The sequence below is a fragment of the Callospermophilus lateralis genome, chromosome 9 (genome assembly GCF_048772815.1).
Source record: "Callospermophilus lateralis isolate mCalLat2 chromosome 9, mCalLat2.hap1, whole genome shotgun sequence".
NCBI lineage: Eukaryota > Metazoa > Chordata > Mammalia > Rodentia > Sciuridae > Callospermophilus > Callospermophilus lateralis.
The window spans coordinates 94,471,611-94,496,879 of NC_135313.1; the positions used below are offsets into that span (position 1 = coordinate 94,471,611).

General features: G+C 40.2%; 1 protein-coding gene and 1 pseudogene across 1 annotated transcript; one reads left to right on the forward strand and one right to left on the reverse strand.

Annotated features, from left to right (window-relative positions):
* The first annotated feature begins 1,404 nt into the window (after positions 1-1,404).
* On the forward strand, positions 1,405-23,382 carry Polr2d (RNA polymerase II subunit D). Its single transcript, XM_076866039.2, has 5 exons — positions 1,405-1,501; positions 7,876-8,056; positions 10,679-10,774; positions 12,790-19,408; positions 22,767-23,382. The coding sequence occupies exons 1-4, from the start codon at positions 1,429-1,431 to the stop codon at positions 12,866-12,868; spliced, it is 429 nt and encodes a 142-aa protein (XP_076722154.1). The 5' UTR covers positions 1,405-1,428; the 3' UTR covers positions 12,869-19,408; positions 22,767-23,382.
* On the reverse strand, positions 14,332-14,478 carry LOC143407696 (U2 spliceosomal RNA; annotated as a pseudogene).
* Positions 23,383-25,269: the final 1,887 nt, after the last annotated feature.

The window sequence follows — 25,269 nt, forward strand, 5'->3', positions numbered from 1 at the left end:
ATGACCTAAGGACATCCTACTAGGCCCCACAGCCTCTTACACTACTGGACTGGGGATCAAGCTTCCAACACATGAGCCTTTGGACAACACACTTAAACTATATCCAAACCACATCAGCCTTTCTCTTGATCTTTCCATGGCACTTTCTTTGACTTTCATATTATTTACCAGAACTCAAATCAACTAATCTCAATGAGTTCCTTGAGGGACAGATCTTTGCCAGGTCTTTTCAACAGGAGGGCCTAGTACAAAGTCATTCATAACAAATTCCTGAATAAAAATGTTGGGGACATTCCAACCTGTGACATATCACTGTATTTGCCAAGTTAATTTGTAACTCTCCTTTCTTCTTTCTGCAACTATTGACTTTTCTCTCCTGCTCTGTGAGTGTGTAAAGAAATTAAGAGTTGGGTACCCAGGTATCCCTTGGGCCAGTACAGTGCAAGGTCCAACAATTAGTAGGTGCTTTGTAAAGGTCTGTGGGAGTGGCAAAGGGAAAGTAAGTCTGCCAAGGAGTTCCAGCTTCACTTCTGTCAATCAGCTGCAGCATAACTAAGGACTACTTCCCAGGACATCTGTACCGCAGCTGTGATAAACTGTGCAGAAAAGCACTTTGAAATAACAAATCCTGTCAATACTATATAACCTGCTATAGTATCTTATTCTATACATACTTCTGGAAATAAAGATACACAGTAATTAATTCTGTAAGAATGATTATATTTACAAGTTAAAGGAATACCCATTCTTGTCTGATAAAACCTTAAATTTTTATTAAATCAGCAGAGTTTCCATTATGACTATCCAAATACTCTTCGTTAAAGAGCTAAGTAGTGGGCTATGATTTTTCCCCTTATAGTACAATCTTCTATTTTCTCTGGAGTTGAAAACAGCATCGTTTTTCATGTGTTTAATTTTCCACTTACCATCCAAATGTTCCAAAAGATGTGATAAAGGCGTTTCGATATTACTGTCCATGGGTTCAGAAATATCAGATTATAAGAAATCAATCAAATCTTTACAATGCTTCAGTCACAGAGCAATTCCATTGCACGCTTTCGGAGTAACCTATCTAGCATTCCACCAAAGGCAGTTCTTTAGGTCAGTCCCTTAGCGCACTCTTGCACCTCACTTAATCCTTCCCTGATCCTAGGAAGCCTAGGGATCCATCCCAAGATGGGCAGCAAGGGAGTACTGGAGAAGAAAAAGGGCAGTTTTCTCCGAACGCCAGCCGGGACAGGACGACCCGCCACTAACCGAGAACCTCCAATAACCAACCCTTACTTCCCTCTTCGCGCCGCCTCCTTCCTCTGCCCTTCCGGTCCCGCCCATTCCAGGCCTCGCCTCCGTCCCACCCCTTCCGGGGCGGCAGCCGGCTGCTCCACGCTTCCGCTTCCGGCGGTGTTTGTGGTAGTAAGCGGTGCGGCGATGGCGGCCGGCGGCAGTGATCCTCGGGCTGGTGACGTGGAAGAGGACGCCTCACAGCTTATCTTTCCCAAAGGTGAGGTACGGGGCTGCTTGATTCTTCCTGCCACTTCACGTGGTCGCCACAGGTCTGGGGTTCTCAGCCTCGCCCAAAACGCCTCAGCGGATTGTGGGGGCTGGTCTCCTGGGCGACGTTGAGCGATGAACGGCAACTCCGACCCTTGAGGGCCCCCCAGAGCACGGATGATTCTGGTCTGCCTTTTGCATTGTGCCTTCTGGAGAGGGCCGTTCCCCGATCCTTGGATTCCTTGGCGGCCTCTTGTTACCTTTTTTTTTTTTTTTTTTGGTACTAGGTATTGAACCCAGGAGCGTTCAGCCACTGAACCACATCCCGGCCCCCTTTTTATGCTTTATTTTGATTTTGGGGCCTCCCTGAGTGGCTGAGTGAGGCCTCGAACTTGCGGTCCTCTGTCACAGCCTCGAGTTGTGGAATTACAGACGCGAACCGCCGCTGAGCATTAAATGGTAGTTTTATCTGTGAACGTCCCTCCAAAGTGCTTGTAGACACAGCCGCACACCAAAGTGGTCAGGGCGGATTTTTTTCTTTCTTTTTCTTTTAGAGAGAGAGAGAGAGAGAGAGAGAATGAATTTCAATATTTATTTTTCAGTTTCCGGCGGACACGACATCTTTGTTTGTATGTGGTGCTGAGGATCGAACCCGGGTCCACACGCATGCCAGGCGAGCGCGCTACCGCTTGAGCCACATCTCCAGCCCTCTTTTACTTATTTATTTTGTGATGCTGGGAATTGAACCCAGGATTTCTCGCATACTGGCCAAGTGCGTTCATCGTTAGCCCTGGACGGGTTTTAATCCGTAATATTGCAGTAGAGAAACCTGTGAAGATTGCACAGGACTTCTGGGCCTTTTAAAGGGATAGTGAAGGTATAGGAAAGGGGATGAGCAGAGTCCGGGAAGTGAAACATCACAAAACGAGAAGGAGAAGGTTGTACCTTGTGTAAACCCTCCTGGGCTTGTTAACTGGCATTGGCTCCTACCCCTCCTAGAGACTCATACATAATCTTATCTTCAGATGTCCGCTGAAACAAACTAAAATTTTTTTGTCATTTCTGATTTTTCTCAGGCAGGAACTTAAACGGGATCTGGGAGAGTCATCCTAGGGATGCAGTCTTGAGCTGTAAAAAACCACTTTAGAATTTTGTTCGTTTTGGGGGCTGGGGATGTGGCTCAAGCGGTAGCGCTCGCCTGGCATGCCTGCGGCCTGGGTTGGATCCTCAGCACCACATAAATTCTCTCTCTCTCTCTCTCTCTCTCTCTCTCTCTCTCTGAATAAAGTCTATCTTTAAAAAAAAAAAATCTCTCTCTCTCAAAAAAAAAAAAAAAAGAATTTTGTTCGTTTTTATGAGCCAAGGTTGAGGCTTAGAAACTGGTTGAGGTGGTGCATGCTTATAATCCCAGCGACTCAGGAGGCTGAGGCAGGAGGATCAAAAGTAAGAGGCCAGTCTGGGCCACTTAACAAGACCCTGCCTCAGAATAATAAGGGCTGGGGATACAGTAGATAGGTAGAGGCCCAGGAGAGATGTGGGTGAATAAGGCTCAGGAACCTAGCTTGGTCTAGAAGAGAAACAGGGCTGGGGATGTGGCTCAAGCGGTAGCACGCTCACCTGGCATGCGTGGGGCCCAGGTTGGATCCTCAGCACCACATACAAACAAAGATGTTGTGTCTGCCAAAAACTAAAAAAATAAATATTAAAAAACTCTCTTTGTCTCTCTCTCTCTCTCTTTAAAAAAAAAAAAAAGAGAAGAGAAACATTATCAGATGCTAGCAAGTAAATCACATGGCTATTAGGTTACTTCCTCTGTGCAGTGGGATATATTTTATTTTTAATTTAGAAACCTATATCTGCAGGAAGTTTAAAAGTTTTAAAAAACTGTATCTTGCAGGTTCTGAAAAACACAAAGTAAATAGGGGAGAAACTTTAGTAGTATTCTCTTTGTCTTAAAAGTTATTGTATCCAGGGCAGGGGATGTGTCTCCTAGTAGTGCACCTGCCTAGCATGTGCATGGCCTGGGCTCAATCCCCAGTACCTTTAAAAAAAAAAAATTATATGCACAATAAAAAGTGAAACTCCATATGCTTTTGACCCAGAGGAAGCTACTGTAAATAGTTAAGTGCTTATCCTTCCATATTATGAAACCTGTGCTTACAGAAACATACACATAGGGGCTAGAAGTGTAACTCAAGTACTAGAGCACTTGTCTAACATGTGAGACACTAAATTTTATCTTTGACACTGCACAAGAAAAGAAAAGAAAGAAAGAAACATACCACTTGCCCACACACAAATGGGATGAGGTTGTAGCTAAGTTGCAGAGTGCTTGCTGGGTTCAATCCAAAGCATTGCAACCCCCCCCGCAAAAAAATTGCTATAGAAGTTCTACAAAATTTGACTATATACTGTAGAGAAATTTTATTTTTTTAAATTTATTTATTTTTGTGGTACCTGGGATTGAATCCAGGGATGCTCTACCACTATGTTACATTCCCTTCCCTTATCATTTTTTATTTTGAGATAGGGTCAAAGACCTCAAACATGTAAGTCCTCCTGCCTCAGCCTTCTGAGTAGCTGGGATTACACGTGTGTACTATAACACCCAGATCTATCTACTTATTTTAAAGGGCAAACAGTTCTTTCTGGTAGTACCAGGATACTATCTCTCAATAGTTAGGCTTGCAGATTGCTTCCAGTTTTCTATTTTATAGAATGGAGGTTCAGTTCTTCCATGGGACAAAATCATAGACATTTTTGGTGAGGTGGAAATAGATGCTTAGTTTTTAAGGTATAATAACTAAAAAGAAGATGGTTTTCCTAATTTTATGGTAAAGTTTTTTTTAATATAATTTATATGTATATATATATACATAAACTTAGTTTTTTAATTTTTTTTTTTACATTCTGAAGATTTTTTTTAACTTTTTTTTTTTTTTTTTTTAAAGAGAGAGTGAGAGAGGGGAGAGAGAGAGAGAATTTTTTTAATATTTATTTTTTAGTTATCGGCGGACACAACATCGTTGTTTGTACGTGGTGCTGAGAATCGAACCCGGGCTGCACACATGCCAGGCGAGCGCGCTACCACTTGAGCCACATCCCCAGCCCCAACTTTTTTTTTCTTATTTTTTTTAATTTTCGGCGGACACAACATCTTTGTTTGTATGTGGTGCTGAGGATTGAACCCGGGGCACACGCATGCCAGGCTATCGCACTACCTCTTGAGCCACATCCCCAGCCCCTGAAGATATATGTTTTTGATTAACTTAAATAACATCTGATACACATAATTTATTGAGTTGGATATAATTACATCTTAGTTCCACCAGTTAACAGTTTCAGAGTTCTCACTAATTGTTAATCTTCTCAGCTGATATAGGCATATAAAATGTTTACTACGTATTTTAGAATATACATAGAGAAATAGGAATAACAGTAAGTACTAAAGAAGATAAGGAAACCTTTACTGTAGAATGTAAATAAGTGTGTGATATTTTATTGTGGGATTGTAAGAGTAGATAAGATCACAAAGGTGAATACTGTCAGTAGTAGCTTTCAAATATATTTGCCTCCAAATAAAATCTTCCTTTATCTGTATACAATTAGCAATAACTGTGTTGAAATTAGGAAATTAGCCTTTTTTTTTTTTTTCAAAAAAAAGAATTATATGACCCTAGTCTCTCCCTCCCCCATCTAAAGAAATCCTCTAAACCATTTTGTACCAGAGTGAAAAATATGCAGTATAAGAAGACCATTTATGGCTGGGTGCAGTGACATATGCCTGTAATTACAGTGGCTCAGAAGGCTTAGGCAGGAGGATCAGAAGTTCAAAGCCAGCCTCAGCAATTTAGTGAGACCCTAAGCGACTCAGTGAGACCCTGTCTCTAAATAAAATATAAAATGGGTTCAATCCCTGGAGAGAGACACACACACACACACACACACACACACACACACACACACGTAAGACCATCCTTGGGCAGGAGAATCAGAAGTTTGGGGCCAAGCTACGACAATCTAGTGAGACCCTGTCTCAAAATAAAAATAAAATTTGCTGGGGCTTGGCTTGTAGCTCAGTAGTAGATCACTTGCCTTGCATGTGTGAGGCTCTGGATTTGAATCTCAGCACCACATAAAACTAAATAAAGATATTGTGTCCATCTTCAACTAAAAATAAAAAATAAAATATGCTGCCTTGTCTTGTTTTTGGGGAGCAGGTTGTGGCAGTGTTATGTCAGTTGTCCCTCTCACTTCAGTTTTGAGGTCTTAGAGTCCTGATTTGATATCTTCTCCCCTAATTGCCTGAAGCATTAGTTTCTTCATCTGAACTTATACCTCAGATGGTTGAAGCTAAGAAGTAAATTTTCATAATAGGTAGTGTGGGGATATTTCCTGTAATAGGCTAAGGGACTGGAAAAAATTATGATGTACTGAAGTTTTTTTTGTTTTTTTTTCCAAACTTTGCTGCCGTCAGGTGGGAAATATCTTTTTACTTATTATATTTGGCAGCACTAAGTGCCTTTTTAATAAAAATGTTGTTTCCTCCTTTTCATCTGACTCAAAAAATGGGAAGGCTTAACTCTGATGGAGATATTAGTGATTTCTCTCTTAGTAAGCACACCCATATCACCTTTAAATTCCATAGATTTTTCTTGCTGTTGCATCCTCTTAGTGTAGGATTATAAACATGAATTCATGTTTGCAAATGGTTCCTACGTTGGAAGAAATCACTAGAAAGGGAAAGAAAGGCAGACAAAACCCAGCTCTAATACTTTGAGATAAGTATGAGGAACATTGTCACAGAAATGATTTTCCCAAGGGGATAGTAGCATTTTTAATCATGTTATTCTAAAAATATAGCTTGCTGTGTGTGTGTGTTTGGTACTGGGGATTGAACCCAGAGGTGCTTTACCACTGAGTACATCCACAGTATGTATGGATGAATGGATGGTGCTGGTGATTGAACCCAGGGCCTTGTGCATGCAAGGCACAATATTTATTTATTTATTTTGGAACTGGGGATTGAATTCAGTGACACTCAACCACTGAGCTACATCCCCATCCCTATTTTGTATTTTATTTAGTCACAGGATCTCCCTGAGTTGCTTAGTGCCTCACCATTGCTGAGGCTGACTTTGAACTCTAGATCCTCCTGTTTCAGCCTCCCCAGCTGCTGGGATTACAGGCAAGGGCAACTGTGCCCAACCACAATTTTTATTTTTGAGACAGGGTCTTGCTAAGTTGCTAATGGTCTATCTTAAGTTGCCAAGAATAGCCTTAAACTAGCCTACTGCCTTAGCCTCCTGAGTTGCTGGTGTTACAGACATGTGCCACTGTGACCCGCATGGTTGCTATGTATTATAGAACGTAGTCATAGGTTTCTTTTTCAGCCCTGTTTTTTTGGGGGGTGGGGGCAGGTATCAGGGATTGAATTCAGGGGTATTTGACCAATGAGTCAAATCCCCAGTCCTATTTTGTATTTCATTTAGAGACAGGGTCTCACTGAGTTGCCTAGTGCCTAGCTTTTTGCTGAGGCTGGCTTTGAACTCATGATCCATCTGCTTCTGCCTTTCAAGCCACTGAAATTACAGGTGTGTGCCACTGCGCCCAGCCCACCTTGTCATTTCTTAACATGTAACATTTCTTAAAATTGAGAGTACAGTGTTAGCATTGTAGAACTGTAAAGACTATGACTTTTGGGCTAGGATGTGGCTCAAGCGGTAGCGCGCTCGCCTGGCATGCGTGCGGCCCGGGTTCGATCCTCAGCACTACACACAAACAAAGATGTTGTGTCCGCCGAAAAAACTAAAAAATAAATATTAAAAAATTCGCTCTCTCTCTCTCTCTCTCTCTCTCTCAAAAAAAAAAAAAAGAAATAAAAAAAAAGACTATGACTTTTTACAGGCTAGAGAGAAATAATTTTTTTAAATGTTTTATTTTGAGACAGGGTTTTGCTAAGTTGCTCAGGTTCTCACTAAATTGCTGAGGCTGGTCTTGAATTTGTGATCCTCCTGTCTCAGCCTCCTGAGTTGCTGGGAATATAGGCATGAGACACCATGCCCAGCAAGAAATAATTCTTAATGATCCCTGATTTTAAATCAGTAACTTGCCCAGTTAGAGTAAGGATATATTGCTGTTTAATAGCATGTCCAGGTCAGATTCTTTGGTGTCAGAAAATGTTTAGCCCCAAATGAGCTAAATTTTGATATCACATGAATTCTACTGTTCCTGTGGTACATAAGTGTGAATGAAAATAAAGATGTGGAGTAGAAAAGCCCCTGGATTTCTGCAGGACAGGGGAATGTTCAAATGCAAAATGAACATTTATAAGCTGGCTTTGAAGGAATATTTTCAGCTGACATTTATGCTTTTCACAAATAGAGTTTGAAACAGCAGAGACTCTTCTAAATTCAGAAGTTCATATGCTTCTGGAGCATCGAAAGCAACAAAATGAGAGTGCAGAGGATGAGCAGGAACTCTCAGGAGTCTTCATGAAAACTTTAAACTACACTTCCCGTTTCAGTCATTTCAAAAATAGAGAGACCATTGCAAGTGTCCGTAGGTGAGTGCTAAAAGAAAGTTTGTTAATTCAGACTACTGGACATCTGCAGGTAGAATGCCATCCCCACCTCTTTTTATTGGTACTGGGGATTGAACCCATGAATGCTTCACCACTGAGCTCTACCTCCTCTATCTGCATCCCTTTTTATTTTTTTAAAACAGGGATCTTTCTAAGTTGCTTAGGGACTTGCTAAATTGCTGAGGTTGGCCTCCAACTTGATCCTCCTGTCTGAGCCTCCTGGCTTGCTGAGATTACAGCTGTATACCACCTCATGGCCTCTTCCTCCCTTTCCCAGACACTTGTGAGTTTAATGTAAATAAAATAATGTCTGAAAAAAAAATTATAAATTAAGCTGGGAATCTAGGTCAGAGACAGAGCATTTGACTAGCATGTTGGAGCCCTAGGTTTGATCCACAGCACTCCCCGCAGTTTTTCTTTTTTCTTTCTTTATATTTGATTCTAGGGATTGAACTCAGGGATGCTCAGCCACTGAGCCACATCCCCAGCCCTATTTTGTATTTTATTAAGAAATAGGATCTCACTGAGTTGCTTAGTGCCTCACTTTTTCTGAGGCTGGCTTTGAACTCATAATCCTCCTGCCTTTGCCTCCTGATCTGCTTGGATTATAGGTGTGAGCCACTGCACCCAGCCCTTTTTTGTTTTTCATTTTGAAATAAGGTCTTACTAAGTTGCTGAGGTTACACTCGAACTTGGTGATCCTCCTGCTTCAGGTTCCCAAGCCACTGCATCCAGACAAAAAAAAAAAAAAAATTAAGTTGTTTATAAGACCAAAATTCCCTTTGGCCACTTTTTATTTATTTATTTATTTACTTGTTTTTGTTCCAGGGATTGGACCCAGGGGCGTTTAACCATGGAACCACCTCCCTAGCCTTTTTTATTTTGTGTTTTGAGACAGGGTCTCGCTAAGTTGCTTAGGGCCTTCCTAAGTTGCTGATGCTGGCTGTAAACTTGGGATACACCTTCCTCGGCTTCCTGTCATTGGGATTACAGGCATGTCCCACCGTGCCTGGTCCCTTTGGCCACTTTTGTTTTGCTTTGTTTTGGATGCTGGGGGTTGAACCCAGGGCCTGTAGCATGTTAAACACATGGTATAACATTGAGGTCTACCACTGAACGACACTGTCCACCCTTAGAACTATGTTTTTGAACTTTGTTTAGGTTTGTTTGTTTTTTTTTTTTTTTCCAATGTGGTGCTGAGGATTGAACCACCTAGTGCTACACACGTGCTAGGCAGGTGCCTTACCATGGAGCCAGAACCCCAGACCCTTTAGAACTATCTTTAATGACCAAAGATAACAACCTAAAGATTCAGCAGTAATTAAATATACTGTGGTAATTCCATTTGGAAGAGGCTTATAATTAAAAATGTAGTTAAAAATGAAACTAGCAAACATTCACACGTTCAGTATACAGAAAATGGTGAAAAAACTTAAGACATAATTTGAGGGCTGGGGTGTGGCCTAGGGGTAGAGTGCTTGCCTAACATAGGTGAGGTGGGTTGAATTCCCAGTACTGCAAAAAACCACTAAGGACTGGTAGTATATTTTATTGGGCATATGACATACGCCTATAATCCCAGCAGTTTGGGAGACTAAGGCAGGAGGATTGCAAATTCCAGTCAAACCTCAGCTAGAGATGTACTTCAGTGGTTAAGTGCCATTGGGTTGGATCTCCAGTACCAATAATAAATAAATAGAACAAAGAACAAAAGGATACCCACACAGAAATCAATCAGATGCACAAAGAAGTATGATTTGAGGATGTTTCTGAGAAAGAAAAAAACAAATCCTTTTTTCCTATTGACATAGTCACTTGGCACAACACATCTGACACCTGATATATGAGGAGTTTTCCCCCTCATACCAAGCAGTTCAATACCAACTGTTATTCAGTTCTATTCTGACATTCTTCTTGGAGAGTGTCAGACCTCACAGGTTAAGAACTTGGTGCCTCAAGACTGCCCCCTATTTGAGATGTAAATTACAAATCTCAGATTGTGACTTGAACTTCTTACCCACTTCCTTTTCCTTGGTGGTTCTAATGACCCCTTCCTTAAATTAGATTTATTTGTTAAAAACAGCCTGTTGAACTCAGGCAGACAGCTTCAACAATCAGGTGAAGAAAATCATAGGACAAGGTTCTGAAAGGTTCTGAGCACAGGATCTTCTATCTCCTTGGAGTTGAGATGTGATATCCTCCTGGCACATGGCTATGTTTTTATTCACCAACATGGAAACTCTGAACCCTGTTCTTTCTGGTTTTTATGGAGGCTTCATTACGTAGGCATGATTGGTCACAACATTATGCATTGGTGATCAGCTCAACTTTCAGCCCCTCTCCCTTAAACAGTGAGGAGGGTAGGAGGGCCTGAAAATTCTAACCCTTTAATCACATGGTTGACTCCTTGGGTCCCATGGAGCCCACCGATATTTGCCTTACTAGAATACTGTTTATATTCTAAAACAGAAAAAAATGGGGTTTGGAGATAAAGGGCAGTAGTTGAGCTTTGCACACATAAAGCCATGTATGATCTTCCTTTTTTCTGTTGATCATTCTTTTTTTTTTTTTTTTTTTTTTTTTAATTTCCTTTCCTGTGATTAGTTTGCTGCTCCAGAAAAAGCTACATAAGTTTGAGTTGGCTTGTTTGGCCAACCTTTGCCCAGAGACTGCTGAGGAGTCCAAGGCTCTGATTCCAAGGTTAGTACTAGTTGAGATAAAATATGTGTGTTTTGGATAAATTCCCACAAATAGAATTACTGTGTCTAAAAGGTGTATGATTGGGGCTGGGATTGTGGCTCAGAGGTAGAGCGCTCGCCTAACATGCGTGACGCACTGGGTTCGATCCTTAGCACCACATAAATATAAAATAAAGACATTGTGTCCACCTATAACTAAAAATTAATTTAAAAAAAATAAAAGGTGTATGATTGAACTCCGGGGCACTCAACCATATCCTTATTCCTATTTTGTAATTTTATTTAAGAACAGAGTTCGCTGAGTTGCTTAGCACCTCACAGTTGCTGAGGCTGGCTTTGAACTCACAATCATCCTATCCTGCTTCAGCCTCTTGAGCTGCTGGGATTATAGTCATGTGCCATTGCACAGGAGTACCTTTTAACAGTATATGAGAGAATGATGGTTCTGTAGGTTGCTAGTAAGAATATGGAATAGCTGAAACTCTTATATATTAATACTAGTGTTGCAAATTAGTAAAATTACTGTGGAAAGCAATTTGACTGCATCTAGTAAAGTTAAAGATGATTGTATCTTCTGACCCAAAAGGCCATTCCTGAGTACATGTCCTAAAGACATACCATACACGTTTAGGAGACATGTATTCCAGTGTTTATTGCTGCTGATAGCACAGATTGGACAACAACAGATCAATCAACAAGAGTGTGGGTAAATTAATCATTTTAGTGGTCATATAATGTTTATTATGCAGCAATGAAAAAAATGAACTAGAACATCATGAAATAACATCAACACATGCCAGAATGAATTTGGAAGAAGAAATTGCAAAAGAATATGTATAGTATAATGCCATTAAGTTATAGTTGGACACAATACCTTTTTATTTATTTTTCTTATGTGGTGCTGAGGATTGAGCCCAGGGCCTTGCTTGTTATGGGCGAGTTTTCTACCACTTAGCCACAACCCCAGCCCTCTTTATTAACTTTAATATAAGGCCCTTTGTCATAAAATGTGGTTTTAAACGTTATTCAAATTGCATTTATAATCCTATGACTCCCCTAAAAATACATAACAAGAATGTAGTAAAGTTAGCAAATACTAAACTATATTGATAATTCAGTATATTTAGTTTGTGGTTTTTAGAAACAGGACACACACCTAATATATGTTGATATCCTGGCTTATTAGTTGCAGTGCACAATGCAACAAAACACAAAATATATCCCATTTTTTTATGCTTTCAGACAGGTTCTTGCTGAGTATCCTTAGGGTTTCACTAAGTTGCTGAATTTGCAATCCTCCTACCTCAACCTCCCAACTTGCTTAGATTACAGCATGTACCACCATGCTGGCCCAGGGCCATTTCTTACAAAGTTTAAAAACAAGACTGTGTAGCTCACTGGCAGAGTAGGAGCTCAATTCCCAGGACCAGAAAAAATAATAATTTTAGGTAATAAAATAAAGTTTAAAAACATAAACTTTGAAAACCTAAGCTGTATATCTCTTAGGGATACATATAGTATATGTATAGTAAAAAATATGTGTGGAAATGATAAATGCCAAATTTAGGACCGTGATTTTTTTTCTGGGGAAGGAAGGGGAGAAGTATTGGGATGGGCCCTCAATTTTTCTATTATAGTTATGAAAGGTAAATCAAGTATGTCTAATTGTTAAGGCTTTTAAAAATATCTTTTTATGGATTTGAAATATTTTGTAATGTTCGTACAAGAAAAAGCAAAAAAGAAATACAATAGAAAGGTAAAGGTACAGGAGATATGGGTAAGCAATTTTGGGAGATGAACATGCCCAAATAACAGTGGGAAGGCTGGGGTTGTGGCTCAGTGGTAGAGGGCTTGCCTAGCATGTGTGAGGCCCTGGGTTTATTCTTAAGTATTGCATAAAGATAAATAAATAAAGGTATTGTGTCCATCTACAACTAAAAATATTTTAAACAATAAAATAAGAGTGGGGAAATTGTTAATTGCTGACGCACTCATTATCTTTTCCTTCTCTTGCAGCCTGGAGGGGCGATTTGAAGATGAGGAACTGCAGCAGATTCTTGATGATATCCAGACAAAGCGTAGTTTCCAGTATTAATCTCCAAATTTCACTCAGCTTCTTGGGGGACTCATGTCCCCAGCACACCACCACCCTCTCAGGGGCTGGGGCTGGGCCTGCCTTGCAGAAGCTATTGCAAAAGACATTTGGAATTCTTGAAGAAGACAGTCCATCTTGGTGTGGGTTTAGGTTGCTGTTTCCAATGTGACTGTTAGACCATAATGACCGTAAAATTTTAGAGCAGTCTTGCAGTGACTGCCTAAACATGCTGCTGAGAAGGGTGAGGTGGGGTATTATATAAGCCATGCTGTTGACTATCTCATACTGTGGATTTTGGACCCCACATGTATTTTTTATTCATAACATTTCATATTTTAATTTCAAAGTGTTTGTAGTTTTTGACTAAAGTAGAACATAGAAAACTTTTATAGGGAAAGAATAGTCTTACTTAGGTGCAAAAGAAAGAATTAAGCCAGACCAATGTCAACGTTTCAAATTATTAAAGAAAGGGTGAGAGAAGCTGGGTGTGGTGGTGCACACCAGAAGGATCGCAAGTTCAAAGCCAGCCTCAGCAATGGTGAGGCACTAAGGAACTCAGTGAGACCTTGTCTCTAAATAAAATACAAAATAGGGCTGGGGATGTGGCTTAGTGGTTGAGGGCTCCTGAGCTCAATCCCTGGTACAACCCCCCACCCCCCACCCCCGTTTAAAAAAAAAAAAAAGAGGAAATGCTAATAACTGTGAGAGCCTTGGCATCCTTGTACATAACCCAGGAAACAGGAAGGAAGCATGTCGTGGGATGCAGTTACACCTGCTTGAGTATCACTGTGCCCTTTAGCATGGAGGTAGACAGGCATTTTGCCTATTTTTCTTTGGGTGGTGTTGCAGAACATGGATTTGTAGCAGCCCCACAGAACTCATTTTGTCACCCAATTAAGATTTTTTCTTCATTTGGGCACTGTGACACACACTTGTATTTCCAGTCACTTGGCAATGTACCAAGACCTTGTCTCAAGAGAAACTGGGGGATAAGGATGTAGCTCAATGGTAGAGCGCTCACCTACATGTGAAAGTCCCTGGATTCTATCCCAGTACAGCAAAAGTAATCTTTCATATATATGACTTGAAGGTCTGAACTCTCTGAAGTCTTTTTTCTTTTAGGGAGCATCCATTCCATACCTCTCCCTTGCTACTTAACAGGCCAGGGTTGATTCGAATGGAAAGATTACGAGCCTTCCTGAACCACTGCAGTGAAATCTCTCAGCTTGAGGCCAGTAGTGAACATGGATAGCTAAACATTTTAGCTATGATTTTTCTGAAGGGAAATATTTGTGTTTCCTTCAAAGTTTGAATTTTTTCTTTCTGAAACTTTGTGTATGAACTCATGGGCCTGAGAACAAGTTGGAGAAAGAAAGTTGGTTTTTTAAAAGTCAAGATAGTTTTGCCTGGCAAGGTGGGTGCCTGTAATCTCAACGACTCAGGAGACTTAGGAGGATTGCAAAAAAGTCTGGGGTAGTTAGCTCAGTATTAGAGTACATAGCCTATGGGAGGTTCTGAGCGTAATCCCCAGTTCTGCAAAAACAACATCACTAACAAAAAACCCTACCAAGATACTACACTTGATCTTAACCAAAAGGCCGAGAAGCTATAACCTACCAAGTCCATGGGAAATGTGAGTGGTGTAAGATTTTTTTCAGCTTTTTGTTATGAGTATTAAATCTAAAAAACAAGTGTTCCATATATGTTTGCCCAAATAATGACAGATGTACGATGTAGTAGAGACATAGGTGGAAAGCCTAGCAATTACTCTGCACGAGTTGAGGCTTTTCATGAGGACAGAGTGGGTGAGCAAAGTCTAAAAGTACTAGAAATCTATCAAGTGGAGAAGTGGGGGAAGGACATTCTAGTTCTGTGGTGCTGGGGATGGAACTCCGGTAACCGTTTTACCATTAGGCCATATACTTTGTCCCCTAAATTTATTTTTAAAAGCTCTCCATAAGGGGTTGGGGATATAGCTCAGTTGGTAGAGGCCTTGCCTCACAAGGCCCTAGATTCAATCCCCAGCACAAAACACACACAAAGATCTCCATAAAATAAACAATTTCAACCTTGCTCTAAATCTTGCTACTTTGTTGATCAGTTTTTAAAAATTTCATGATTTTTAAGGTTTTAAATTTTTACATGATAAGTCTTCTTCTATTTCACCTATCACCACTGTTCTAAAAAGTATTGTTTTTCAGCTGGCCTTGGTGATGGATTCCTGTAATCCCAGAGGCTTGGGAAGCTGAGGCAGGGGGATCATGAGTTCAAAGCCAGCCTCAGCAACTTGGCAAGACCCTGTCCCTATGTCTAAATAATATCAAAAAAGGGTTGGGGATGTGGCTCTGTTGTTAAGTGCCCTGGGTTCTATCCCTGGTAGCAAAAAAAACAAAAACATTTAAAAAAAACATTGTTTTTCAAATATCATTACTTATTGTTACCTCTAAATAAGAAATGTTAGAAGCTTGCATTAACAAGGACAATGCACTTAATGACATAGGTGGCCACAGACTGATGTTTATATGGCTGAGGAGATAGGCCGGTCTTGAATTTACAAGAACATCAGTCAATAAATTTCAAAGTATTTCTCCTGGCCCACATATATTAGAATAACAAATATAAAATTGGGAGCTTTAGGGTACAGGGTTGTAGCTCAGTGGTAGAATGCTTGCCTATGAGTGAAGCACTGAGTTCCATTCTCAGCACCACATATAAATCAATAAAATAAAGGTCCATCAACAACTTAAAAAATATTTTTTAAAAAAATGGGAGTTTTAAAAGGTAAAAGGCTGGGATTTGGCTCAGTAGTAGAGCGCTTGCCTAGCTGGGTTTGATTCTCAGCACTGCATATAAATAAATTCTATTGACAACTAAAAATTTAAGAAAAGGTAAATAATGTTTTTAAAATTCAATAAAAAAAATTATTAGTGTGCTGAAAAGGAGAAAAGTTAGGAAAAAAATTCTTTTCAAATGAAAATATTTTTCATAATTTTGTCTTAAGTGAATTGATAAGAGAAACAGAAAAAGAAAAAGGTCTCCATCCAGAGCTGATTCTCACTATTTCCAACAACAGAGATGATGGCATAGTAGGTTATGGACTCTTACTCACCTATGAAACAGGTAAGCTTTTTCCAAGAGATAATGGTTCACAACCACAATATTTTGAACTTCAACTGAAAATCAGATACTTAAGTAAACACACAGAAGAGAGAAAAATTTGTCTATCTTTTAAGAACTGACCTTGCCTTCCTGCTCAGGCCAGTTTACTGTAGCTTGAATGTGAAAGTGCCAAATGCCTATCTCCTTTTTCATTTATGGACATACCAACCCTGATATACCTGTGGACCTCTTCTACGCCTGGGCTGACCTGGATAAACAGGAGCAGCAGGCCTCAGCTGCGCCCAGGTCTCCTAAGGAATCTCTTGCTTAGTTTGGACACCTCCCCATATAGTGCCAAGCCACTGTTGTCCTTCCTAGCCACACACTTCCCATTTGCTGCAAATCCGGAGCTGGAGAAGGCACAGCTATATATCTGATGTGGATCTTCCTCGCCTGTACTTGAATTTCAGGATCAAAGAAGCTGGCGGTTGTATATGCCACTGAAGTAAAAATAACAAAACTGTTATCAAAGTGTCCTATTGGTGGATTAAACAACGATAATACCATACTACCCTACATAATATTGCACAGAGCAACTCCTGGCAAAACTGGGATTTTTCAGTGTCTAGTCCAAACCAACTTTTTCAAAAACTTGCTTCTGTCAGTAAAAACTTCAATATACAGGTGATTTCAAAACTATTTAATAACTTAGGGGCCGCTGGCCTTAGTGCTTACTTTCAGGCATTAACTATAATTGCTGGCTTATGGTGAGGTCCTAGGGAAATGAGGTGTTCAGAGATAACTTATGGGAGTTATTTCAGACTTTTTTTAATATAATTTTTAAAAATATTATTTTTAGTTTTTGATGGACCTTCATTTTATTCATTTATTTTTATTTATATGTGGTGCTGAGAATTGAACTCAATTCCTCAGCACATGCTAGGCAAGTGCTTTACCATTGAGCCACAAGCCAGCCCCTATTTTACTCTAAATTACCAACATAGGCCTTGGGTTCTCTTTGAATCATTTCCTTTACTCTACCTGGTCTTGTCTCTGACTGTTTGCATTCTAAATATAGGAGGAATGGGGCAGATTGCCTTAGAGCCCAGGCATTTGTGGTTACGCAATGTCAAGTGTTATATCTTACTGAAATTTCACTGCATCTCTCAGGCATTCATAAACACTCTTAAGACCCACCTTTATACTTTTATCGTGCCTGTGGTGCTGGGGATTGAACCCAGGGCCTTGTGTGTGCCAAGCTTACTCTACTGCTGAGACACCCACCCTGCTCTTATGCTCCGTAATACCTCATTATTTGCTATTTCACTAATTTAAATTTATTGAGTATCCACCATATAGTTGGGGATAAAACAGGAGAAGAGAAGCCTGCTACTGTGGCACACATCTATTATAGTGACTGAGGCAGGAGAATTGCAAGTTTGAGGCCAGCTTCAGCAACAGTGAGACCCTGTCTCAAAGTGGTAGTTCACCCCTCGGTTTAATCCCCAGCACTGTAAAAACTGAGTAAAGCAGACCTGGTCATGGTACCAGGGGTTTGGATTTTATACCCTGCACATCAGGAAGCTATTGGGAAACTTTAAGGAGAGTAATAAGATCTGATTTTTGCTTTAACCAAGTTGTTCTGACTGCAACATAGAAAATGAACCAGGATTGAGTGGGAGGGGAAGCACAGAGAGGGCAAGCAGGAAGGATAGTTGGAAAGCAATTGCATCAGCAATTAATCAAAACTGGTTTGGACTGGTCAGGTGCAGTGTTGGTGTCTGTGTTCCCAGTGACTCAGGAAGCTGAGGCAGGAGCATCCCAAGTTCAAGGCCAGCCTCAGCAATTTAGCAAGATTCTGTCTACAATAAAAAAAAAAAGGACTGGGGATGTGGCTTAGTGGGAGAGTGCCTCTGCTTCAATAACCAATACTAGCAAAACAAACATGTATATGTGTGTGTGTTTTTCTAAGCAAACTTTAAAAATGTAAAAGTCATTTTTAACTAGACTGCAAATATGGTCTGTCATAATCTGGACCAGAATATCAGAAATGGAAATGGGAAGTGGTCAGATTTGCAATTTAAGACTGAGCAATGCTGTTTTACCAAGGAAGAAGCTGAAACCCCAAAATCAATATTATTCAGCCAGCAAATTATAGAAGTGGACGTTCCAGAAAAGTTTTGAATCCAGCATCATATGACTAATGGGATACCTGAAGATAGAAAAGCATTTAGGACAAATGGATGAGGCTTTAAGTGGATTCCAGCTGGGCATGGTGGTACAAGTCTAAGATCCTGGTGACTCAGGAGGCTGAGGCAAAAGGATCACAATTTCAAGGCCACCCTTAGCAATTTAGCGAGGCCCTAAGCAACTTAGAACATGTCTCGAAAATAAAACTCAGTTGGTTGAGTGCTTGCCTAGCATGGACAAGGCCCTGGGTTCAATCCCAGCACCACACCTAAGTAAATAAATGTATAAATAATAAAAAGGAATCGGATGTAACAGTAGGAAAACACCATGGGTTAAATCCCTAGGATGATCAAAAGGGGGAAAAAAGGAAGTTCCAGTATTCCCAAAGCCAAGAGCAGAACCTGAGCTGGAGACTTAATCTGCCAAATGTTACTAAAATTTCCTTAACAGGTACTGTAATGAAGGCACTATAGATCAATATAGGTTCACCTATAGCAGAATTTATACTCTCAGGCCAACTGACTTGGGATCTCGTGTTCTTTTTCTCCCTCCACAAACCCAGATTTGTAGTAGTGAATGTAGTATAGTGACATGTACTTTTGTTGTTTTCTTAAAGATTCTGAATATATATGCATTGTGTGTGTGTGTGTGTGTGTGTGTGTGTGTGTGTGTGTGTTTATTTATTTATTTTCCAGTGCTAGGAATTGAACCTGGAGTTCTGCATATGCTAAACCCACACTGAGTTACACCCACCCAGGCACCTTTTGGTCTTTAATTCAGGTACTTTGTTTTATTCTGCTGGGGATTGAATCCTGAGACCTTGCAGGTGCAAGGCAAGCCCTGTAAAACTAAGCTGAATTCATTGCCCAGCAGACCTACTTTCAAAGGAAGGAGAAAGCTGTATTATCTAGAGCTGACTGGAACAGGATCATTAGAAATAGTCTGTTTGCCCAGTAAAAGAACTGTATTTGCTGGGCTGGAGGTATAGTTCAATGGTAGAGCACTTGTCTAGCATGTTCAAGGCCCTGAGTTCCATACTCAATATCCCTGCGTGCCCCCTCCCCCAACACACACACACACACACACACACACACACACACACACGAATGCTATCACCAGAAGTGGCCCTTTGAACCATGGGCCAAAATAAGCCTTTTTTTTTTTTAATATTTATTTTTTAGTTTTCAGCGGACACAACATCTTTGTTTGTATGTGGTGCTGAGGATGGAACCCAGGCCGCACGCATGCCAGGTGAGTGCGCTACCGCTTGAGCCACATCCCCAGCCCCAAAATAAGCCTTTTAAAAAATAATAATAATAATTTAAAAAGATGGTAGCCTCCAGAGAGGTCATGGGTGAGAGATGATTATCTTTTCACTGTATTTCCTTTTATAACTTGAATTTTGTGCCAGCTGTCAGTATTATCTGTTTATCCCAAACCAATGAGACTTTTTATTAAAGAAATTTTCAAATATACACAAAAGTAGAATAGGGTAAGTTCTTGGTTACCTATCTATCGCCTAACCAATCTTGTATGTATCTTCCCCCATCTCCCCTTCCTCTACCTTTAACCCTTAGGGAGGTTTCAGCACTTCTCTCCCTTCCAATTCTAGGGGTTTTCTGCCACTGACTATATCCCAAGCCCTTTTTACTTTTTAGTAAGTCAGGGTCTTAATACATTGCAGAGGCTGGTCTTGGACTTTTGATCTTCTTGCCAAGTCTTTGAAAGAATTTAAGAGTTCTGAGAAACTGCAAAAGTTGATTCTGACAAATTTTGCCATTGTTTTTGTTATTTTCAAGGATTAGAAGAATTTAGCTGTATTTTCTCAACCTTTCTTGCTGTTGTTGGTTGGAATCACTTAAAGCAGATGCCAGAGATCTTACATTACTTATGTATGCTAAGCCCACATTATCACTGAGTTACATGCCCCCCAGCTACCTTTGGGTCTTTAATTCAGGCACTTTAGTTGCTTTATTCTGCTGGGGATTAAACCCCAAGACCTTTCAGGTTCTAGGCAAGCCCTTCATAACATAACACATGTAAAGTCTTATCTGAGGGCTGGGATGTAGCCCAGTGTAGCATTCGCAAAGCCCTGTGTTCAACCCCCAGTTCCAAAAAAGACAAAAAAAAAAAAAAAAAAAAAAAAAAAAAAAGAACCCCACCCCCCCCCAAAAAAATTATAAAGTCTTATCTGAGCTACATTCCCTAACCCAGTGTATATATGTCTTGTTCATCAAATTGAAAACACTGCTTTAAATAAAATAAAACTTTATTTGAGCCAAATATGCAAACCAAGGCTGAGGAATATGAACTCAAGTTAACCTGAGTGACATACATTCTCTGAAGCAGAAAAGGCTGCATAAGTGATTGTTTACAGACAAAGAGCAAGAAGCCTGTAATCCCAGGTACTTGGGAGGCTGAGGTAAGATGGTTAAATTCAAGATCAGTCTGGGCAATTTGGGGGAATATGTCTCAAATCAATCATTTGTGTTCTATAACTGGGCTTGTTATCAATAAGATATGTAAAGTTCTATGTTACTTTTTACACTAAGATACAATCTAAATGTATTTTTTTAAAATAACATTTTTTTTAATATTTATTTTTTATTTATAGGCAGACACAACATCTTTGTTTGTACGTGGTGCTGAGAATCGAACCCGGGCTGCACGCACGCCAGGCGAGCGCGCTACCACTTGAGCCACATCCCCAGCCCCTAAATGTATTTTTAAGTTAATGAGATCCTAATCTGTGTGAAGGTTTTATTGCAAAAACACAAAAGTACTTTGCTACTTTTCTACAAAAGGTTAAAATCTTTCAGTCTTTCTTTAATTCGTGTTTTAGATGTGATATTGTATATGTTAGTTAATATTTTTGTAAACTTGAGCAACAATTTATGTAGGTTTTATAAAATAATGTCTAAAAAGCAAAGATCAGGGGCTGGGGATGTGGCTCAAGCGGTAGTGCGCTTGCCTGGCATGCGTGCGGCCTGGGTTCGATCCTCAGCACCACATACAAACAAAGATGTTGTGTCCGCCGATAAATAAAATAAATATTTAAGAAAAAATAAAAAAAATAAAAAGCAAAGATCAGCTTCAGAACTATAGTACTTAAGGTTTATGAAGAGCCCGAACTTACCTGAGAAAAGGTTCTGTGTCCCATCTCACTACATGTGAAAATGACTATGAAAGAAGTGGGCCAGATTTCAGTACATTTAAAGTTGTGTCCAAACGTTGGTTTTTGTCAAGATTACTTGGATCTCAAACAGGGGATATAATGTATAACTCTGCAAAAATTCAAGGTAGCTATTACATGAACTAAATATGTTTTTACTCTTGATAATTTTATTTTGTAGTTTTCTTATAAATGGTCTAAAGATTGCCTGTTAATGTTTTGCAGAGATTTAAGAACACTGATTTAAGAACACACAACCTGGGTTGATTTAAGATAATGAGTTATCACCTACAGGATAGAGAGATAAACATTAAAGCCCAGTACTCTTAATATAAGGCTGTTGAAATTTATTTGCTGGATGTTTAAGATTAGGTTTTAAAATTAAAAAGGGCCAAGAAAACCAATATTTGGCTCTTGCCCTCTGAGTCAGTCTGAATCCAGGGAGCAGGGGACTTCTCCAAAGAGCTTTGCAACTCTGGGCCACATAACCTCCCCATCAGGGAGATTAATGAGACCACTGGAGAACAGAAAGCCAATCAGTACATTTGCTATGAAGAGGAGGGTCATCAGAGAAGGGAGATATCCCTGATGCTTCCGAGGGAAGCCACATGGTCAAGCAAGACCTGGACCCACCCTAGCGCAAATGGCACTAGTAGAACTGAGAAGCCGCTCTCAAATTTCCCCAGGAATGACTCCCATTAAAAACTCAGCTGACTGTTAACAATAGATAGAAACAAAAGTCAGTTTGACTGCTTCATCTTAAACACTTAGCAAAGACAGTTAAAACCAAAACACAGCCATTCCTGGACATTTTAAATAATAATAATAATAATAATAATAATAATAATAATAATAATATTTTAAGGTATACACTTTATGTTAGCCTCCCAAAGTAAGTAAGACTGGAGGCTACAAAAAATGATTCTCAGACAGAAATGCCTGATAACTATCAAAAGGAACTGCCAGAGTAGTTTTTAGTTTAAGGCCTACAGGTATTTCTAACCTACACAGGTAGGCTTGGTGTTTGCTAGTATGATTATCCAGCCCTGAGTAACAAGATTAAAGGTTTCTCTATTAGACACAGATGTCATACTAGAAAAAAGATTTTGCAAGATCAGATGACATTAAATTATTAAACTGTATCTTAAGAAAAAGGACATCTATAACCCTAAAAGTTAAATGTTGTATTTACATCCCTGACAATTCTGGCAATGTGACAAATATCCTTAAAAATCTACATGCTCAGATAGAAGCCATGTCCTCACCAACTTTGTCATGGAAACAATATCTTAGCTCCTGGTTCTCTGTTACTTCCTGGTGGAAAACACTGTTAGTCTCTGTCTTTTGCATCATATTCATTGACATATTCCTGTGCTGTGGCATTTATTGCTGCATCAATCTGGTTCCAGTACTAATGAATTCTTGTTTCTCTTATAGATCACCCATCACTCAAATGGCCCTCCAGCCTATTACTTCTCAATCTGACTTCTATCATGGACCACTGGATAGACCCTATTTTTAAAGGGGACTCCAAACTGCTTGCCCAACATCATCCCCTTTCAGCCTGAAGAAGCCAGAACGATCTTCACCCCGTTTCCTTACAGCAGTAAGGAGTTCCCAAAATTAGAGGGGGGAATGAAGCCAGATTTAAAATTAGGCAGTCAGTGTAGTTAGGTCTAATATCAAGTGAAATCTAAAATGGAATCTAAAATGGAGGCCATGTTGAGAATGAAAAGTTGAGCAACTCTTGAAATGTTAATAAAGTCCCAAGAAAAGCCCTAGGCCCAAAGTCCATCCCAAAGAAATGTTAATGAACAGCCCCAGCAGATTTGAAGATAGCCCATCCCAAAGAAGTGTTAATGAAGTCCTTCCTGCCCAGATTACTTCTTTGGCCCACCTGTGTCCCACCCCTCGGCCTTCCAACCTACATTCCATCACTGAAAGAACTATAAAAAGGGGAAACACGGATTCCACCTCTTGGGTCCCCTTCTTCCTACAGGTGAAGTCTTTTCTGTTGTCCTTTATTAAACTTCTAATTTCTATTCTGACCTTGCCTCGGTGTGCTTCTCTGGTGTTATTCTTCAACATTGGGGAAGCAAGGACTTGTCACTGGTCAATAGCAGTAACAATGGGATTACAACATGTGCCACCATGCCCGTCTGTATTCTTTACTATAAAAATGAAATTATAAGGGCTGGGGATATAGCTTAGTTAAGAGTGCTTGCCTCGCATGCACAAGGCCTGGGTTCAATCCCCAGCACCACCACCAAAAACAAACAAAGAAATCATAAACCAGGCAGCGGGGGCTGGGGATATGGCTCAGTTGGTAGAGTGCTTGCCTAACATGCACAAGACCCTGGGTTTAATCCCCAGCCCCACAAAAAAAAAAAAAAAAAAAAAAAAGCAAACCCTGCTTTTGGGGCTGGGGATGTGGCTCAAGGGGTAGCGTGCTCGCCTGGCATGCGTGCAGCCCAGGTTCGATCCTCAGCACCACATACAAACAAAGATGTTGTGTCTGCCAAAAATTAAAAAATAAATATTAAAATATTAAAAAAATGAATAAATAAACCAGGCAGCGGCTCAGGAGGCTGAGGCAGTAGGATCCAGTTCAAAGCCAGCCTCAAGGGCTGGGGATGTGGCTCAAGTGGTAGCATGCTCACCTGGAATGTGTGCGGCCCAGGTTCCATCCTCAGCACCATACACAAACAAAGATGTTGTGTCTGACGAAAACTAAAAAAATAAATATTACAATTCTCTCTCTCTTTAAAAAAAAAAAAAAAAAAGCCAACCTCAGCAAACACAATGTGCTGAGCAACTCAGTGAGACCCTGTCTCTAAATTAAAAATACAAAATAGGGCTCAGCGGTTGAGTGCCTCTAAGTTCAATCCCTGGTACCAAAAGAAGAAAAAAAAAAAAAAAAAAAAAGAAAGAAAAAGAAATTACACAGGGTGTCTGAGTTAACAGTATCTCATGTTCATCAGCAATTCTTTCCTACTGACATCCAGAAATGTGCTGTAGGACTATACCACAATTTACCTATTCAACTATGCAAGGCAATTTGGGTTACCAGTTTACCTGTTTTTGTTCATTAGGAATTAAGGTGTTATAAACGTTCTTGAACATTCTTTGGTGGGTATATGCACTTTTACCTCTTAGAGTGGAATTTCTAGGTCGCAGGGTGAGCGTTCTTAGCTTTTTTTTCTGTTTTGTTTTTGAGAGAGAGAGAGAGAGAGAGAGAGAGAGAGAGAGAGAGAATTTTTTTAATATTTATTTTTTAGTTTTTGGCGGACACAACATCTTTGTTTGTATGTGGTGCTGAGGATGGAACCCAGGCCGCACACATGCCAGGCCAGCGCGCTACCAATTGAGCCACATCCCCAGCCCCCGTTCTTAGCTTTAATTAGAATGATGAAATAAGTTTTCCAAAGTGGTTGTACCATAAGGCTGTTTTTCTCATGTGGCCTCCAGAAGAAATACAGTAATCTGTAGCACAATTGGTATCGGGTAATGCATGAACACTAATCGTGTGCCTGATTCTGCTACATGTTTTCACGGTGAAACACAAGGACACAAAATTAGCAATTTTAAGCGCCTTGCCCATAATTTGACTCTTGGAAGGGCTGGCCAAATAGCTTAGGTATCCATCTCGGAACAAATATCATGTTCAATTTTTGGAAAACGGAGTGTTTTTGAAAGCATCCAGGCTGACTTACGACCTGAAACTTATCACTACTGTGAAGGGCCGTCCCCATCATTCGCCCTTCGGCAACCAGCTCGAACCTCTCAGCAGAACAAAGAAAGCTCGCACTAAGCCGCGTGGGTACTCAGCCAGGCCCTGCCCCTCACCTATGCACATGCGCAGCTCCAGCAGTACAGAGTCCGCGGCTCAGGCGCGCGTGACGTAGTGCCGTACGGTCGTGCGTGATGACGTGCGCTCGGT